The sequence below is a fragment of the Phyllostomus discolor genome, chromosome 14 (assembly GCF_004126475.2).
Source record: "Phyllostomus discolor isolate MPI-MPIP mPhyDis1 chromosome 14, mPhyDis1.pri.v3, whole genome shotgun sequence".
NCBI classification, from domain to species: domain Eukaryota; kingdom Metazoa; phylum Chordata; class Mammalia; order Chiroptera; family Phyllostomidae; genus Phyllostomus; species Phyllostomus discolor.
In genome coordinates this window covers 30,252,904-30,272,477 of record NC_040916.2, presented here as the reverse complement: position 1 = coordinate 30,272,477, position 19,574 = coordinate 30,252,904, and the positions used below count along the sequence as shown (strand labels likewise).

Below are 19,574 nucleotides of genomic sequence, written 5' to 3'. Positions count from 1 at the left end.
ACCATTTTGCTTATCTGTTGCTATACTTAGCATTAAATTTTGATGGCTACTCAACTGTTATTTAAACAGCACATTTTTCGTATTTAATAATCACAAAGAATAAATTTAATCAAGCTAAGGCTAAAATCTGTGCTGATGTGTTATGATACCAGAAAAAAGGAGTGTCACCGAATGGATACATTTCAGTCTTGGGCAGAAACAATGTGCTAGGACAAAGGTAAACGTGCATTAATATAAAACCATTTGAACCATCAAGCAAAAATATGACATCAACGGAAGGCCCATAAAAGTAGGCGTGAAACAACCCGGTTGTCAAAAAATAATTATTTTTCTACGTGAAGTTTCACCACCATGAGTTTTACAGGATTATGTGTATTTTATAAACTTCTTTACCCTGGAAAGTAAAATACCCAATGTATTACTGTGCTGGAATGAGCTGGACTATCTTTCATGACGGCATTTGGCCGTGGCTGTATTAATTTGGAGAAACATAATGTATTAGCAATCTATGTATAAGCACCGTACATTTTTTTCAATTACACACATCAGCAAATATATGAGCTAATTTAAAAAATACGAACTTAATTGTTGTACACCCTCACAGACGAGGAAAAATCTCTTTGTCCCTTAATTGCATTTGCACCAGAAGCCGGAAGCAGAGCGAGGCCCGTCTGTGAGTTCTCTGCTGGCAGTCGGGCCGGATGATTCTGGTGCTTAGCCTCTCTCTCTCTCCTAACTCACATGCGGGGTAGACGTTTCTAAATCATACAAATTGGCACGAGACTCGTGTTTTTATGTATTTGCTGAACATTTTCTTGCGGGACAGATTTCCCTGGATTAATGACTAAACATGTTCCTTTCAAAAGAAAAATCCTTTTTTGATGTATTTCCTTGCCTTTGCCTTTGCCTTCGACCCTCCCCGGCCCCGAGGGGTGGAGGAAAGCGTTTGCACGGTCCCCTTCGGACCTCCCCGGGGCCGGGGAGGTGCTGTGAGCCTCTGCGGCAGGCTCACGCGTGTCGGCCTGGGATCCAGCCAGAGCCACAGCCCGGCACTTTCTGCTAATTTGCTTTCTCCCTCGCACATGTCTCCCTGTCTCTCCTACCTTCACAGGGGCTACAAACGATTCCATTAGCTTTGTATTTGAAATCAATTGCTTAAAGAGCTGATGTCAAATTGTATCTTTCTTTCTCCTTTTCATCCAAATAGAGTCTTTTATCCCAGTAAATCGCGGTCCCGACGACTCCTGATGAAATCCCTGGGGTTGGTGAGGGAGAGCCGGGACTTAAGCCCCATTGTACTGAATACTTTGAACTGATTATTTTTGGATGTTGCAACTAATTTATACAATAAGGGGCAGTTTTGCTTCCTTCCAACTGCGGCTTCTTTGTTCAGGACATGAGTTTAAAGTGGCGAAAGGGCTTGCTATTATAATGAGAAGGATAAATAAAGATGGTGTTAACGGGCTTTAAGATGAAGATGTATAGACACAGATACACACACATACATATATACACACACAACACACTTACGTATCTGCCTGTGCCCATTAAGCTGGGGCGTCTCGCAGTGTCCACATACAATCCGTGACATGTGCACAAAACGCAGCCCTGGTACGGAGGTCCAGATTCGCCCGCGGTCCCTCAGCTCTGAAGCTCTGAGGCTAGAAGTGTCTGGATAGATGTTTGCGGGACTCTGAAGTCCTGTGATTGCTCCTGGAGCGTCACCTCCTCCCTGGCTGGCCGCCCTTCTGCTCTCGGAGCCCGTGCCTGCACCTCCCCACGGGGACGAACCTATTAACCTGTCCCTTCCTTACCTCCAGCGACCGTGTAAAGGCCACATCAAATAGAACATGAACGTGGTTTGTGAAAAAAACAGAGAACAAATGGAACAAAAACTTAGCCCTCGAAGGTACAGGGAGGAAGGAACCTCCTCCGCCCTCCTGGGGTCCGGGTCTGGGCCTGTGACATAAGCCGGAAAGAGGCAGGTCAGCTGAGAAGCACAGCTGATCGGCCTGTGTGTCGGGCGCACATGGAGGAGACACCCCTGTGTCTTCTTGGCACGGGGCGGGTCTACAAACAGCGTCCGGTTGCCAGGGGAGCGGTGACGAGAGGGAGGGAAGGGTGTCTTCGGTCCGCACACTGTGGGAAGGGGGATGGGCGGGGGCGTCTCCGGGGAGATCAGAGTTACTCGGGTTTGTGGTTCTGGAGCGCCCCCGGAGCTCCTCCGTGCCCGTGTGCCTGGAACCGTCTGTCTGGTGGGGGTCCGAGCTCTGCCCTTCCCGGCACGGGAAGGGAGACGCACCGGTGCGGGCGCACGTCCTGCTCGTGGGCAGGCGGCAGAGGGCACAGAGCATTTCAGTCATCTCTGATTCTTTCCAGTTGCTTTGGGCTCAAAGTAACCCTTTTGGCAAAGTGAGGTTTGGGGGTGGAATACTCTAATAGGCCCAGAGGCCAGGACTCAGGGGCCCCAGCACGACAAGCACTCCTGAGGTGTGGGCTGCAGGTCCCCGGTCAGCTTGAGAGGTTCCCATCGCAGCCCTGGGCCCCAGTCCCTTCTTACCTGCAACCCGGCATCCTAACCGGACTGAGATGCCCTTTCAGCGAAGGCCTTGGTTTTACACGGCTTAATGCTGAGCATTTTCTGTGGCTCTGAGCACGGTGCCTCGCTGACTGTTTGATGTCTGGAAATGAATTGAATAATGAAGTTCTTAAGCCACCGCACAATGAAAAGGCTGCCTGCGAGCTCGGGAAGATCCAGTAGTTTCGTCTTCAGCCACCGTTTACACGTTTTACAGTTTAATCTCCTGACGGCTTGGCTGAAGCTCCCCCACTCCACACGCTGCACTCCCGTGCAGTTATCTGTTTTTGGAACTTTCTCCAACAGAACGAGAGCTGATTAAAAGTGGGGATTTGGAGAAATTCACCGGCACATCCCAGCAGCTGACCCTGCACATGGCACTTTGTGAATGCTCGTTGAATTAAAAGATAAATGAATAAATAAAAAACATATTCATCAATATATATAGCCTTTTTATTGGTGTAAGGCATTGAAAAGTTAATTTTGCTTGCCTTGAAGTATCTAAACTCTTACGGCACTGAAATGATTATATTTTAGGAGTCATTTTCTGTCTGTTTTGCTTTATTTTGTTCGCAGTACAGACAGTGAGCCGGGACTAATATTCCTGATTTATGACTGTACGCTTGGGGGGCACTTACTGCTCCCAGAGAAGAAGATGGGCTTACTACACACACACCCTATAGATCACCTGGAACTGAGCTTGTCCTGTCGGAAACGACGTGGTGATACACAGTTGGGATTTGAGTCTGAGCACGCTACAGCGGCCACGTTCAACCTGTTTGATCTCGTGGCCCAGAGACTAGTGGCTCAGATTCTGTGGCGCACCAGAAAACATGTTTTCTGCCAGCCCGATAAAAACTAGGTGTGATTTTGGTTCATTCACACCGGACAGCTATTGTCATGGAGGTGGTTGTCATTTTTTGAAATTTCACGGTCTCGGGGAAAAGAGGCCCGTGCCCCTGACTAAAGAGTCAGTGATCGCGTGTTTTACAAATGACACACCAGTGACACCAGTTGAAAACCACTAAGCTACAGGTATATTTTTGGAATATATATAAAAGTATGTATATGTATATATGTATATTAAACAGTATACTTTCAACTAATTTTTGGTAGGTAAGATTGTTTTTGTAGAAACTTCTTATAAAATTATTAAGTAGATAAATCAACTAAGTGCTTCAGTAAACTTCCAGCTTTGGAAGCGCTTTTGACCAATTGTCTATTTACTTTCTCCCATTGTTTACATTTATTTACCTTCCGACCAGTTTCCCCTACAGCCCATATGATATTTCACCGTGAACATAAAAATGCGGATGCCCTCACTGACCTCAGGCTATGTGATACGTAAAGACCCGTAGAAGAGCTGACGCAGTCCTTTAGTGCTGATCAAAACGACACGTTGCCTTTTTAAGACCGGTAACTTTTCAACAAATGTTTCTGTTTCTCCCCAGCTCTTCTGAGATCCCTCAGTTCCGGCTGCCATTCGATGTAGTGAATTTCGAGGTCGAGCTCATGAAGGACCTCGGCGTGAAGGTAAATGAAAACCGTCACCCGTGCCTGTCGTTCACAGGGAGCACAGTGAGCTCCGCACTGCGGAGTCACAGCACAACCCCCCCCCCACCCCCCGTTTTAGGCAGGGACAATTAAAAACTGCACCAGGCAGCCGCAGAAGGGCGCTTCCCCCGGCTCGGGGCGTGTGTCCGGCTCGTGTCTGAGTACCCCCCGCCCGAGGAAGGGCGGTCAATAGCTCTCCCCTGGCCCGCCTGCGTGTGATTAATTGTCTGCAGGAAGCAAATTCCCCGATTGCTGCAGGGGCTCCGTGCAGCTGGTAGAAGGATCTGGTTCCTGGAATCGCAGGGCTTCCCCCCGCATGCAAGTTGTGTGTGCTCTGACGCATTCATATTTCACAACGTGGAACGCAATTCCTCACAGAGGTTTATTTTGTGTATTACGTGGACCACGTCGGTAGCGTTAAGGTGATAATCTCTTCTCAGCATAAACAATGGACCGGCGGGGCGGAAAGAAAGCCACGGCTTTGTATTTCTCAGACGCCGGCGTGTTCTTTTAAAGATGGTCAAACGCTGACGAATTACACTTTTAGGGCAGGGCCTCAGCTCTCCCTCTGCTTCTCTATTATTTAAGAGCTTTGTGCGCTGGCTCTTCCTTTGAACACGCTGCTGCTTTTTGTTTCGAAAGTGTTGATTTTCTCTAACAGACCTAACACAACACAGAAAGGAGGAACTATGTTTGACACAATACATCCTGCAAGCACATGCAAAGATATTTTGAAAAGTGATTAACCCACAACTCGCGGCTCCTGCCTTGAGACATAAAAATAACCGCTGAAGAGGGAAACACGGAACACAGTATTTTGTGCGTTTGCACTGATTTTAATTACATTTGATCTGGCAGCAGTTTGGCAATGAAACATTGCCGCACAATCGCTGGACACAGATCTTGCAGCAGGAGCACAACTGTGTGAGAACTCAGGGTCCCAAGCAGATTATTTAAGAGTGACTGCTTGCGTTTGAAAGATATATTTTGGAAAGTTCTCTAAATAGCCTCCACTTGGAACACGAGTTCATCACCTCCGTCTCATCCAATACGGTCATGCTTATTGATCGGGACTTCAGACGAATATATTAGGTGTGGAAGGTTGAAGATTAATCAGAAATTAATTTAGGGTACTTCTAAATGTACCTTAATTGCGTTCAACATCTGCATTACCGGGGCACACAGATCACTCTCATTAGGTAACTCTTCAAAAGACACAGGGAATGTGCTGAGTGTCGGAAAACAGACACTTCTGCCAGCGTCCTGCTGCTCCCCGATGCCACGGTCAGGGGACCGGGGCCACGTCAGCGGTGGGTCAGTTTGGGTCAGTGTCGTCCCCAGGTAAATACATGGCACTGACGTTTGGGCAGAACAAAAGTATCTGCTTACCTACGCAGAGCGTATCTCTGGGGAGACAAGACTGGGGTGTGGCCCAGAGCACAGGGGGTGAGCACAGGGCCCATGGGCTGAACCCGGCCCGGCACCGTGTTTCATCCGGCCCCAGTGCCGAGCTCCTTGCCCCTTGTTAGGGAGCAGTCACATGTACACAGTCTAACGTTACATTCGGCCCTTGGAAGGCAACCCCGAGGCGGATGCGGCCCCCGGGAGAAATTAGGTGGACACCCCTGGCCTAGAGGAAGGTATGGGAAGGACTTAACAGCTTTTTGTACCTTTGAGTTTTAAACCCGATGGATTTATTTTATTATCCAGAAAAAAAAACTAGAACGTAAATGAAAGAGGAGGTTGCTACTACCTCCTCCATGTCCAGCTGTGTTAAGATTCGAAGCAGATAAAGGTGTCCCAGCCGGCTTTGTAAACGGTCCGCTGCACACGCCAGCCCGGGGGGGTGGGGCCGTGAGGGGCTTCTCCCCTGCTGAGAACTCGCATCCACAGAGTCAACGCCCCCCGCGTCACGACCCGCCAGACTTGGCCGGGGGAGGACACGCGTTATAAAGGGGCCTGTGTGCGCACCCGCCTCCCTTTCCTCGTCAGCGGACTCCTCCCAGCCAGCCCCCTCTTCGTGCCTCTCGGTTACCCTCCCGTGCTGTGAAGCCCACAGTAGCTTGCACTGGCAGTGACATGACTTGTACTTGGGGCCCCTGCCCCTTCACTCCGGGGTGGAACGTGACACCTTCTCGTCATGCATACACGCACTCGTGTGTGCACATGTGTGTTGGCTTTAGGTCCGGCATTCTCCTGGTTGTTATTTGAGTTCTTTCCTCTTCCTAATGCGTTTGCTTCGTGTCTTCAGCAAAGCATTACGGAGAACTTGCTCTGGGCCAGCGGGTGCCGGGGGCTGCTCTGGAACCACCCTCCTCTCCCCGGCTCCGGTCCCGCGTTCCCGATAGTTTAATGAGCACATCCGTCACCCGGGGAACACAGACTCATCACACCGGCGGCTGAGGTCCATTCATCATCTTCACTCCCAACCATGTTCTTTAGCTAAATTTCCTATTGAATAATTTCAATTTATTTCATATGTAATGGCTTGATAGATGGGCTCTTGTTAATGCTAAGATGAATTTTCCAAGTCAACTCTTGTGTCACAAGAAAGTAATGAGAATGTTATCTGCTCTCTGTCCGGTCATTAAGTATCATTTCCCTTCCACCACCTCATCGGCTGGGACTTCTGGTACGCTCTAAAGGAGCGGTGATGCCTGGGTATCGTTCTGGTCTCCCAGAGAGCATCACACTGAATAAATATTTCTTCGACTCAGAATGCTAAAATTGTATTTAGTGCTTTTTATTGTGATGGAGAAGGTGTGTTCAATGTTTTAATGAATGAAACCCTATGTTCAGTTAGTGTAGTGAAGTATATTAGCCTTTGTCCCCTAGCGTGGCGCCCCCCTCTGTCCTGGTTCACCGTAGCTGTGCGTACAGAGCTGGACTCGTTTTGTTAGCAGCGTTCTTGAATGTTTCCTTTCGCACGCACTCCTGGCCTGGATATTAACACCGGAAACACAGCAGGAGACAGTGAGAGGCCGCGGCTCTTCCTGAGCAGTTTCAAGTTCACGGACACCTTGTTTCCATTTGTCTCGCTGCATCGTTGTTGCCTTCAGGATTCGGGGTAACAGCATTACGCTGGGCTCCCAGAAATGGCCCTCCCAGCGTTTGATCACCTTGGTGTTGGTGAGAATGGCATCTCGAGATTTACGTTACATAGAAGGGTTTTATCCTCCTGACCTGAAAGCCTTCCTATGAGACAGAACTTTGACTTTTTCTTTATTCATATGGTTATTAGGCTTCTCACCTATTTCATTCTCATATCTCTCTGGCTAATACTATTTGCCTAGAAAAAAATTAGGTTTCATTCAGAATTTTACATTAATTAGCACAGATTTGAACAGGTTATTCCAGTACACAATGAAAGGATCCCTTCTGTACCTGTGATTATCTTTGCTTTTGAGTTTCTAAGCGTGTACATTGTTTTCTTAACTTTTCTTCTTAATAGCACTAGGTAGTGGTTTGTGCAGTTAATGTGTGTTTTTTTTTTTAACAAAAACAGCCCTCAGAGTTTGTTTCCTTGTGCACTAATTGCTCAGTTTATCTTTATTAATACTTTCTGCCTGCTGTCCTTGCCCTGTATTGGGTATTCTTCTTCAGCCTCTTGAGGTGTGTATTTACTGCATTTTTATTTTTCTAGGTTGAATAATGAAACCATTTAAAATTATTAATTTCTCTCTGCAGAGACCCTTGCCAGCATCCATGTGTTTGTATTACTATTGCTATTGTGATTTTTCTTCAGGAATTCCAGTTTTGTCTTTCCCTTTTACACAGAGCTGTTTAGGATAATATTTTTATGTAACATAACAGAATTCAAATTTTTATTTTTTTACTTTACATATGAGCAAGATACACAGTTTTTTATTTATCAGACATAATTGATTTCAGATCAAGGGGTCATTTCTAATAAAATAAAACTTTTTTCTTAAAAAAAAGCCTCTTAGCTGTTATATTTTTCTAAAATCTATTTTATCATAAAAATTTTAATGCCGACTACTGCAAATTATTTTTAACTTTAGTGGCCTTAAATAAAGTCTCTGGTGACACTTGTGCCAGGTAATGTTACCAGTCTTTTAAATTAAATGCTCTCTCTTTTGTTTTGCAATTCAGAATAGGTAGATATGAATATTTTTGTTTCATAGCATTGCTAATATTTCTAATGGCTTTAATTTTTAAAGCTAATAATGTAACTTGGCATAAAGAGCTTGCATTTTTCTAAATAAGTTTAAAACATGGATGTGCCATTTCTCAAAATATTGTGATAGAACTGTTCTGATTAAACGTAATTTGCAACCCCTGGGCATTTCCTCTGCTCCGTGGTTTGGGTGAAAATACCTGAGTGAGGTCTGTGTGTGTGTGTGTGTGTGTGTCTCTCTCTCTCTCTCTCACTCTCTCCCCCTCTCTCCCTCTCTCTCTCTCTCTCTCTCTCTCTCTCTCTCTCTCTCTCTCCCTCTCTCTCTCTCTCTCTCTCTCTCTCTCTCTCTCTCTCTCTCTCCCCCTCTCTCTCTCCCCCTCTCTCCCTCTCTCTCCCTCTCTCTCTCCCTCTCTCTCTCTCCCTCTCCCCCTCTCTCTCCCTCTCTCTCTCTCTCTCTCTCTCTCTCTCACTCTCTCTCCCTCTCTCTCTCCCCCTCTCCCTCTCTCTCCCTCTCTCTCTCTCTCTCACTCTCTCTCTCTCACTCTCTCACTCTCTCACTCTCTCTCACTCTCACTCTCTCTCACTCTCTCTCTCTCACTCTCAGCGGTGCCGGCCAACTGAGCAGCCGCCCCGTCAGGCCGAAGTCTCTGGCCTGGCCCCCTCCCTCCATCTTCCTAGTTTTCATCGCGGTTACCTGAAGCAAGCGTTCTCCTCCTCAGAGGATGCTCTTGGAAAACCAACATAAAACCTTGTATCTGTGCCAGGAGAGACATAGTGCAGTAACAGCTGACAAATAATCATCGTTTCTAAAGAAAGCTAAATATTTCAACACCTCTTCGAGTTCATGCCCTGCCCTAGGGATTCTGGAAACATTTTATCTCTTTGGCCAAATATCCTATCAGAAACACGTGAAGAGCATGAACATTATTTTCTGCGTATCTTTATACCGGGCATCCCATAGTTCATTTCAGGAAAGAGTTCCACTCCAAAGACAGTTGTAAACCCTTATCCCATGTTATAAACATTATTCTATATAGGAATGCATGTTGTGGGTGTATAAAGGAAGTTGGCATCAGTCCAGAGTGGACAGTGGGTGGATTTTGTATTCAGCCCTTGTACTGGATTAGTAAGGACTCCTGCGCTGAGATTGAAGTGGAATGAATTTTATTCTGAATTCAGCTACGAAGTTCGAGTCACGTGTTACTAAAGCCGCTGGAGGAAGGTCTAATACGTTCTGTAATCCGCATCCACAAATGATCGCGATGGCGAAACACTACATACATAGAAGTCTAGGGGGGCTGGAGGCACGGAAACACGAGCAGAGTCCCCACGGTGAGGCTTTTCCAGCACCGTTTCTCTTCCACAAATGCTGCTGGTTTCACTGGGGGGGGCGGGGGGAGGTGCGGGCGCAGGTGTGCTTTTGACACCTGCCCTTGGGTCTTGTGCTGCTCGTCCTGGCTGAGCCGTAGGCCTCTGTCCGAGTCTCCGAGGCTTAGTAACGTTGGCAACGTGTCAACTTCCTGTGTCAGAAGAGCTCGCTCCTGGTTCTTCGTCCCCGAGAGGGGGTCACTGAGCGGCTGGCCCACGCTGGGGAGCCTGAGGTTGCAAACAGGGAAATCTGACCGATGTCCGTCCGGCACAGGGAGGAACAGTCCCGGGCCCGTCGGTCCCCTGGCTTGTCGCTGCGTCTCATAAGCTGCTGCTTTTCCCAGTTTTCGAAACACGAAAGTGCAATTTCACTCGGTCCTCCCCCAAGTGCACACACGGCTGCCTCCCGGAGCGGGCGCGGGCTGCGGGAGCACCAGAAGGGCTGTGCGTCCCCTTCCTGCGCGTCACAAACTCGGGACACGTTCAGTCCACGGAGGTGGAGGGGCTGGGAGGGCTCCACGCTCGTTTTATAAAGCGCATGCGCCCCAGCTACAGACCCCTGCGGCTGTGCGCACGCGCGCGCACCTGCACGCACGCACCTGCATGCACGCACGCACCTGCACGCACACACGCAGCTGCACGCACGCACGCAGGACGGGAGGTGTTTCTGGAATAATCCTGCTCACGCAGAGGAGGCACTGAAGCTAACGTGGAGGTGGTGTCCGGGGGCCGCTCGCCCTAACCCGCCGCGCGCGATCTCTTTCTCAGCCCGCGGGCTGCGCGCACGCTCTGTGCGGAGCTCGTTCACGCGTGGGGACCTGCGCGTTTCTCTTCCGTCTGGCCTCTGCCAGAGGGGGCTGCTAAGCTTATTTCATGGCGCAAACACTAGAACGTTCCTTCTTTCTGAATGACCGAAAATAGCTTAATCAGATAGCTATTCTTAAAAAGCGGTAATCAATCAGAATTGGAAAGCGTCAGTCTTAGGTACATTTATCAGCACCCGACTCTGCTAATTCTAACAGGAGTAGACGTTATCAGGTAGGTGTTATTAAGCGCTGTTAATGTCCCGATTTATTTTGTAGTTTGGGGTAGGTCCCAGAGTCCTGGGTATGAGTTTCTACTTTCACCCCGGTTGTCCCCTGCTTCTCAGTTCCAGACCGTCGTTCTGTCTGCCAGGGTGAGAACAGGGTTAGTGGTTTGGGGACACAGCCCAGCCCTCGTCCCCTCCCCCCCTCCTCTGCTTTGCTCTCCCCTCCATCTCCCAGGAGCACGGCCTCTCCAGCAGGTCTCCGCACACCGCGTGTCGGTCTGCGCCTGGAAGATGCTCCCAGTTTAGCCCATTCTTCTCCCTTTAGCCTGCACAGACCAGAGAACAATGTTGGGGGGGGGGGACTTCCGCTCACAAGCCTATGGTCCTGCACAGACCAGAGAACAGTGTTGGGGGGGGGGGGGGGAACTTCTGCTCACAAGTCTATGGTCTTGCACAGACCAGAGAACAATGTTGGAGCGGGGGACTTCTGCTCACAAGCCTATGGTCCTGCACAGACCAGAGAACAGTGCTGGGGGGGGGGGGACTTCCGCTCACAAGTCTACGGTCTGGAGTGACAGGCAACCCCTGGGTCTGTGATCTCTGGCCGACCGGCAGCCAAGTGACAGCTGAGCTCTGTTGTCGCCCGAGTCTCTGTAGGTCCTGCCCGTGGAGAGTCAGTGTCCACTGTCCTGAAGTGTGGGATCATGTCCTTTTCCCCTCGTACGGTGTCCTCGGCAAATGGCCACGTTCCCTTCGGAGAAGGGCTGGCGAGGTCGCCGCAGCGCTCACTGCCAGCGGCCCCAGGGCCCCGCCCCCGGGCCCCCGCCGCCACCTCTGCTCTCGCGGGCTCCGGACCTGAAAATTGGCTCGTGTCTGGGAACTAAGCAAACTATTGTGCCTTTTAATAGGGGTGACTCCCCTCTGCCTCCTGATTTTATTCGTCTTCCCAGGACAATGTCCCCTACCAAATCCTGTCCGTTCTTTTTTTTTTTTAAATAATCACTTTACTTACTTTTCTTCTTTTCCCAAGTCTTTTTTTAAAGATTTTATTTATTTTAAAAAGAAGATTTTATTTATTTATTTTTAGAGAGGGAAGGGAGGGAGAAGGAGAGAGAGAGAGAGAGAAACATCAATGTGGGGTTGCTGGGGGCCGTGGCCTGCAACCCAGGCATGTGCCCTGACTGGGAATCGAACCTGTGATGGTTTGATTTGCAGCCCAAGCTCAATCCACTGAGCTACGCCAGCCAGGGCCTGTCCATTCTTTAAGAAGGTCCTATCACAATCCTACCATCTGTCTCATTCTCACCTGCACGGCCTCAGCCCGAACGGGTCTCTCCGTCCTCTGGGTGGCCGTAGACCTGCGCTGGCCACTCACGCTGTGCTGTAATTTTGTGCGTCCGTCTTCTGCATGGACCTGGACTGAACACAAGCAGAGGCCGTCTCATTTCTCATTTTGTTATTAACGTGCCCCACAGAGAGCCTCGGACGTGTTAATTGAGCTGTGAGAGTTTGCCCTCTTGACTTTAAATACACTGGCTCTTTTTTTGCTTCTTTTTTAAGAGGCACAACATGCTTGTGGCCGCTAAGGGCCCCACGTCAGTGTCCACCCACACACTGTTATGTATGTGAACTTCTGTATGAACAGACGACAGTACTTCAACATGCGTGCAATATTATGTGCATCCAGTTTTGTTTTGTTTTTTATGCTGAACATCAGGACTCTGTTCATCAGATGTCCGAGTCTGATCATCCCCACGTTGTTTCTTACAGATAGTTTGCGGTAAAAGCCTTTCCGTGAACGACATCACTCTTCAGACTCTGAAAGCACAGGGGTACAAGGCCGCTTTCATCGGCATTGGTGAGTAGCCTGCTTTCAAATATTGTATTTTATAATATTTCAAAAAACTTCCTGGGAGTCCAGAATAAGTGCCTGCCGACACGTCCATGGCCAGAGTTGCGCCTGTTCAGAGACCGGCAGACGGAAACGAGCGGGCCAGGAAAACCGCCCGCCTCGTGCCCAGGGCGCCACTGGCCCTTGGCTGCGGTGGCTTCCGCAAGGCTGTGCTGACCTCCCAGCACCAGACCACTGTCACCAGTGAGCGTCCCCAGGAAGTGAAATATTTTCAGGTCATGCCCTGGATGCTTAGAATTGGGGCTCAGAGCCAGTGAGATGCTCTAGCTTTCTCTTTGTGATGAAACAAATTGGCTGAATTGGTAATTAACGACAGAACTGGCTTGTCTTCTTGTTCTGTTCATTTTTTTCAAAATGTTTTAAAGACCGTCCGTATCTGGCTGAATTTGAAAATTGTGGATCCGCAGTTCCCAAAGCCACCTGGTCAGTGAGCAGCCGCTGAGGCGGGTCCTATGTCTGTGGTTCCGTGTTTTGCCAGAATATTCCAGGGAGGTTGCGTTTTCCAGCATTTTCCTCGATCCACTCATTGTTTGCTGAGCACCCAGAGAGCACGGTTGGCGTGGCGTGTTCTTTGTCTCCTCAGCGATTGTGCTGTGGACAGTGGACGGCGCGTGGGCGGAGTAGGTCCACCCCGGAGTCTTTCAGTGTGTCTCCTCTGCGGTTTACGCACGGCGACTGTCAGGGTCTGTGTGATGACACGGCACAGAGAGGAGGGCGGCCCCGCCGCCTCGGTGCCCACACTCTGGTGGCACCCCGGGTCGGGGCCCGCCGTTCTCTGCCGTTTCTGAGTGAAGGCGTCCGGGGCGCTGCTCGGCCTGTGCCTTTGTCATCACAGTGCCACGTCACCTCTCCCTAGATAGTGGCTCCCACGTCCAGGGCCACGTCTGTCGCTGCCTTTATTTGGATGGAAAGCTACAGAGGGGGTGTGTGTGCTGCTCCTAGAGGGCCACACCGCGCCTCCTTGCTTCCCGAAGCTCAGGTGCCGCGGTCGCCGCCGTCTCTCTCTCCCTTCGTTATCTAAGGACAATGTCATCGTGGAGGTCAGGGGCAGGGGGAGAAAAGGTCCTCTGTCTTCCCCAGGTCCCACGGTCAGAGGCGTTCCGGCGACTCTGGTTTCGCTTTGCAGTTTCATAGTTGTGTGGAGGACTTCACATAAACAAGGCAACTGTCTATCAGGCGTATCCCGTTACCGGTCGCATCGGCGGTGCTGGGTCAGTGCGTCACTGTCGCGCTCAGCAATCCCTGTTCAGAAACACTCTTTTGACAGTCAGTGGGAAATTTGGCCAGGGATGGAAATACTGATGATGTTTTTGAATATGAAGTCCGCCCTCGTGGTCTCCCACGGCCGCGGCACATGGAAGGTGTTTTCCGTGGGTGAGGCTGTGTGAGGAGCGCAGCTCCGTGAGCATTGTCCACAGAGAGCCTCTGCCCTGAAGACACAGACACAGCCAGCACACTGGAACACCCCCGGCGCAGCTGCGTGAGAAGCAGAGCATCACACAAATTCGGAATAAAGAAACGGCTCGTCACACGGAGTGGTTTCCGCTGTGGCATCGTCTTTTGTGGGACAGAGTCCACAGTGGCTCCGTTCTCCCTTTGATTCCGTTCCGTCCGGTCCCCTCGCAGGGGTCACCTGCCCACTGCGCGCCCCCCGCGGTGCTGCGTTTGACTCGGCCCCGCGGTGCACGCACGAGACTGCAGACGGGGGGACCTTTCCCTTCTGTGCCGCGGTCACTGCATGCTGGGCAGTGGGTCCTTTGACGCTCCGGCACAGTGAGTGCGGAGTACGGTTCTGTTCTCTCCCAGCATTTTATATGAACGTGAACAAGAAAATCCCATCTCGTCAAAAAAAAAAAGCTCCTGCCTGTAGAAGACAGGCCGAGTCGCCCGCCGGGAATTGTCTGTCTGACACTCGTGATGGCCAAGGTGGGGCTCTGCGACCTTCCCGTGGCCAGGCCACTCACTGCCAGTCACTCGGACAGCCGCACGTGCTTCTGCTTTGTTCACTGGCCGTGCTGCTGCTTCTGGGTCGTCATCCAGCCCCGCTCACTGTTGTGTCTGCCCGCCCCGCTCGGCCGGGAGAAGGCAGGTCTGGGATGCGGATTCTGTGTTGGTCAGGATACAGGTTAGGACACGCGCAGGAGGGAAAACAGCAGCAGCTGGAACAACACGCACAGTTAGTTAGTTCTCCGGCGCCTCACCGCGGGAGCCGCCCTCCGCGCCCGGTGCTTGTCCTGGGCCTGCGGGCGGCTGCTTGGTCCACGCTGCGTCCCCCAGGAGTGAGAGCCGGGGAGGGGCCGCCTTGCCTTTTACATGTGGGACTCAGAAGCCACCGTTACAGACACAGCGACACAGAGCTGACGCTTCAGCTGGGGCCGGCTGCCCACACAGAGGCATCGGCGTGAGGAACGTGGGGCCTTTCACGCTGCAGAACGGTCCGTGTTCACGCTCAGCCCCCCTCTTCTCGCCGTGGCCCCCCGTTGCTGTGCTTTTCAGTCGCCATCGGAAAAGAGTATTTTTAAACTACGATGATTCCCAAATATCGCAACAGCTGAAGGAGAGATCATTACGGTTAAGAAAACCCGTTGAGAGACTGTGCTGTTCCATCCGCTGCCATGTGGCCTCCATGTAAATCTCCCGTGCCTCCCCGGAGCCAGCACGCTTCTCCGTAACAGTTGTTCCTAATTAGCGTCGGAATCGGGAGTTTCCAAATGGTGCGCAGGCAGGGGCACGTTCCAGTTCTTGGAGAGAGGATGGAGCGAGGGTGGCAGACCTCCCTTTACACTTCTGCCCACAGAGGAAAACCGAGGTTTAGGCATTATTTGCACAATGCTGAGTAGATTATTTTAAAATAATAACCCTGAGTTCATTTTAAGCCAAAAAAAGATACGACTATTTTGCCAATCCTTTTTTTTCTTTTAATGTCTAATATTGTCTAATCTAGTGTCACTTGTAAGTGCTCGGGCATAATTGTGAGGTGGCTTCCGAGGAATCAGAACCGAGGGAAATGGAATTCCAGCTGGGAGTTCATTAAATCACCACTTAATGAGCTCCGCGCAGCCCCCAGGAGTAGATAAAGTAGATGTAGGGCAATTACTCTTTGATCGTATTAGCATGTCTGTAGAAAGTGTGTCTTAATTTGCGGAATCAGGTGATAGGGACTGGTCACCTTTTCCAGGACAGGAAGGGGGGAAAAGGAGAATATGAGGAAACACTGGCTGTCCCATGTCACAAAGATTACTAGGTAAACGCATTGAAAAGACCCTCTGTATCACCTTGTCATGATCCCAAGTTCACCAGGCTGCCCCTGATTCCAGAGTAGTTGGGTTCCGTGGGGGTGCGGTGCTGATCGGGGCCCTGTGTGCCTGGTCCTTCTGGGGGTCGTCTCTGCTGCCCAGAATCACTCCGCTGCTCCTAGTGACATCATGCGTTTTCATTGAGCTGGTTGGGGTGACCACGTTGCTTCACAAAGCCATACAAGGGTCAAGTGTGCAGCTCAGCAAAACAGCATCCGTACCCTGCGTGGCGCACCCACCACCCCAAGCAGGTACAAAGACCTGTTCTCGGAAAATTATAGGATAAAAAAGAAATTGAGGAAGTTACAAATAAATGGAAACTTTTATACACTGTTCATGAATTGGAAGAATTAGCATCATTAAAATGTCCATACTACCCAAAGAACTCCGTAGATCCATCCCAATTCATATTAAAACACCAGTGGCATGTTTCACAGACCTAGAACAAGTATTCCAACAGTTTACACGGAGCCGAAAAAGACCCCAAATAGCCTCAGCAATCTTGAGAGAGAAGAGCAGAGTAGGAGGGGTCACAGTACCTGACATCAAACTATGCTCCAAGGCCACTGTAATCAAAACAGCCTGGTACTGGCGTGAGGACAGACACACAGATCAGTGGAACAGATCGGAGAGCCCAGATGTAAACCCATGCCTCTGTGGTCAATATTTGACACAGGAGGCATTCCCTTTACTATTGCAATAAAAAATAAGGTACCTAGGAACAAATTTAACCGAGGAAGCAATACGATACTTTGACCTGAAAAGGTGAAAAGAGATACACGCTTCCCTTGTCAAATGTGCTTTTGTGGAGCTTTCTCTTATATTCATAATGGGGTGCTTCAGGGTCTCTGGGATCCCGGGGGATAGGTGTTAGTCAGTTCCATCCTTTTTAGTGCCGAGCAAGCGGCTTGCCTGAGGCGCCCAGGGTTCTCAAGATGGAAACCGAAACCCCGCCATCCAGGTTCTTCCCCCGCCTCACCGCACTTCTCGGGGTCGCCTTGGAGAGGGTGGGTGGCCCAGGGGCTTCGGGGGCGGGGGAGGAGGGGCGAGATCGTCACTGCCACTGTTGTCATAGAGAAATCAGAATACGTTTTGTGGCAAGGTGGGAAAGTAGATGAGAAATGAAAGTTTAAAATGGTGTTCTGTCCTCTGAGGTGGGGGACAGAGGAGAATCGGAAAGAGCAGCCTAGGCAAGTATGTAATTTTTCAAAAGCGGTACAAATACCTTTTCCTCGTTGATAGAGAAATAGTTTGGTGAGAATGGGAAGGATTCCAAGGTGGAACACGTCAGCCAGGTGAATTCACTTTGCTTTGGGGGGCAGGGGCAGGGGGGAGAGAGGGAGAGAGAGGGAGAGAAAGAGAGAGAGAGAAGGTAAGAATCAACCTTTACTCACCTCCTGGCTCACACACACATAAGAAATGATAAATAAGGAGAGAAACTGGACAAAATCCTCTTAACTGTTACTTAACTGATTTTATATAGATTTCTTAAAGATTTTATTTATTTCTTTTCAGAGACAGGGGAAAGGAAGGAGAAAGAGGAGAGAAATGTCAGTGTGTGGTTGTCTCTCGGACACCCCCTACTGGGGACCTGGCCCACAGCCCAGGCACATGCCCTGACTGGGAATTGAACTGGTGACCCTTTGGTTTGCAGGCCTGTGCTCAATCCACTGAACTATGTCAGCTAGGGCTGATTTTATATTATAGCAGGCTTTAATACCAGTTTCCTTTTATGGGTGGAAAAAGTGAATAAAATAAAGCATTTATTGTAACAGAGGGAACAGGAAGGATGACACCTTTATTGAATGTTGTCTTATTGTTTATTTGTAATTAGAACAAAGTAATACGTCTTGAATTTCTTGCGGTGAAGTTAGTGACTATTTATTAAGTGGATATTCTAGGAGATCTACAAAATTATTATCCCTTTAAGCGTATAAAAAAAATAAAACCAACACAAAGCTGGTTTGAGCTAGTTCATCCAGCTGTAAGTTATCCTCAGGTTGTAATTAAATGCTTTGAAAAGGAGTTAATTCTGTCAGGTCATTGAATAACCCTGTTAGTACGTTTTTATGACAAACATATTATTTGCAGAAATACGGGAACGGTAGCATTTCAGCAATTTGTAGTCCTTGGCAACAGCCCGCATTCTGCTTAAGTATAGTGATAGAGTCAGCCACCGTGCTATTAGAGAGTATTATAATTAGGGAAAATGTAGGGCATTTCATAAGTTGAAAATTGAAGATAGATTCTTCTCTGAGCACATCATGTTCTATTACCAGAGCTCTGCAGTCAGGGCGCATGTGAAAACTGGGCGGCCGGAGGAGTGTGCTGCAGTATGATGTCGGTGAAGTGGGGATGGAAGACATGAAGGCAGTCGAGGCCAAAATAAGAACAGGAACAAAATAAATGGACGTGGTACGCAGCCAAGGGCAGCCTGCTTCATTCAGAAGCTTGAGCTCTTACGCTGTGTGCATGAATCTCACTCTTCAGTGGTGCAGGCCAACCCCGTAGCATGCATGGTTGGAAAAACAGCGAGTCAAAATGTCTTATTTGCCCAGTTGAGAGATGAGGTCATTCGTTCCGAGCTCAGCCCGTAGGCCGATAGTTTAGTCAAAGGAAAGAAGTTCTGATTCCCGCTGAAGACCTAATTAGCCATATGTTCAAGAACGAGAGTTCGGTGTACATGGCGTGGGAAACATTTCTCATTAAGGGTTGACCTTTGCAAACTGCAATTCTTCAGAGAAACAGATACCCACAGCACCCCCGTGCCTGGCCGTGCGCAGCAGATGCCGCCCCCACACTGATGCCCCCACCGTGCCCCTGATGCGACAGAGAGGTCGCTGGGGTCTCCCCCCCTGAATCCCCGGAGTGCCCGTTTACCAGCGGCCTGTGCGGACGTGGCTGGTTGTATCGGAACGGTGCATTCGTTCTGCGGGCGCTCACCGTGATGTGTCCTAGCAACGAAAACCTTCGCGATCGCAGAGTTCCCAGTGGCCGGTCCACTCCCCAGTGTCTGAGCCGCCTGGGAGCCCAGCCCCGCCGCGCCTCCGACCGGCCACGGGCCTCTGTCCTGTGTGCCCCCGGGCCGTGCCACAGGCCCCTTCTCTTCTCCGCAGTGACAGTAACTTGCCTCCCAGGGTCACACCGATGATTAAGTTAACTGAGTGTGGTGCTTCGTGCCACGGACTCTGTGGTGCTTAGTGTGGTTTCATTAAAAATCAGGAATTTTCCTTAGAAGAAATATTTGTGACCAGTAGACAGGTTTAAAAGAAAAACCTTCTTAGATAGGAAAACAAAACAAAAGAAACAAAATTAAGATTTGAGAAATAAATTGTGCTTAGTCAAAATGAAAAGTTCTCCTCAAATGAAATGGCAAGATTGGGAGAAAGTATTTACAACACACAGGGTGAGGCAAAAGGTGGTTTACAGTTGTTTGTATGGAAAAAATCCAATAATTAATAAATAGTAACAGAAGAAACTCTGTTTCATGTATGTACTTACAACGGTAAACCTCCTTTGGCCCTACTCTCTATGTTGCTGACAAGGGCGTTTGCATATTTTCAGAATATGCAAGGGATTCTTTACAGTACGTAAGAGAAACAACCCGATTTAAAAAGCTCGAACAGATGATGAATATGCAGGAATGGCCAAGGAGCACGTGGCGAGATGGTCAGCGCCATCGGTCACTCGGGAAATGC

The 19,574-nt window shown here is 49.5% G+C and overlaps 1 protein-coding gene across 1 annotated transcript in view; it reads left to right on the top strand.

Moving 5' to 3' along the window:
• DPYD (dihydropyrimidine dehydrogenase) overlaps positions 1–19,574 on the top strand; it is a 323,607-nt gene that overhangs the window by 29,403 nt on the left and 274,630 nt on the right. Inside the window, exons 5-6 of the mRNA XM_028503389.2 lie at positions 4,030–4,111; positions 12,439–12,526. Of these exons, the coding sequence (XP_028359190.2) occupies positions 4,030–4,111; positions 12,439–12,526 (170 nt within the window). The remainder of the gene's footprint in view (positions 1–4,029; positions 4,112–12,438; positions 12,527–19,574) is intronic.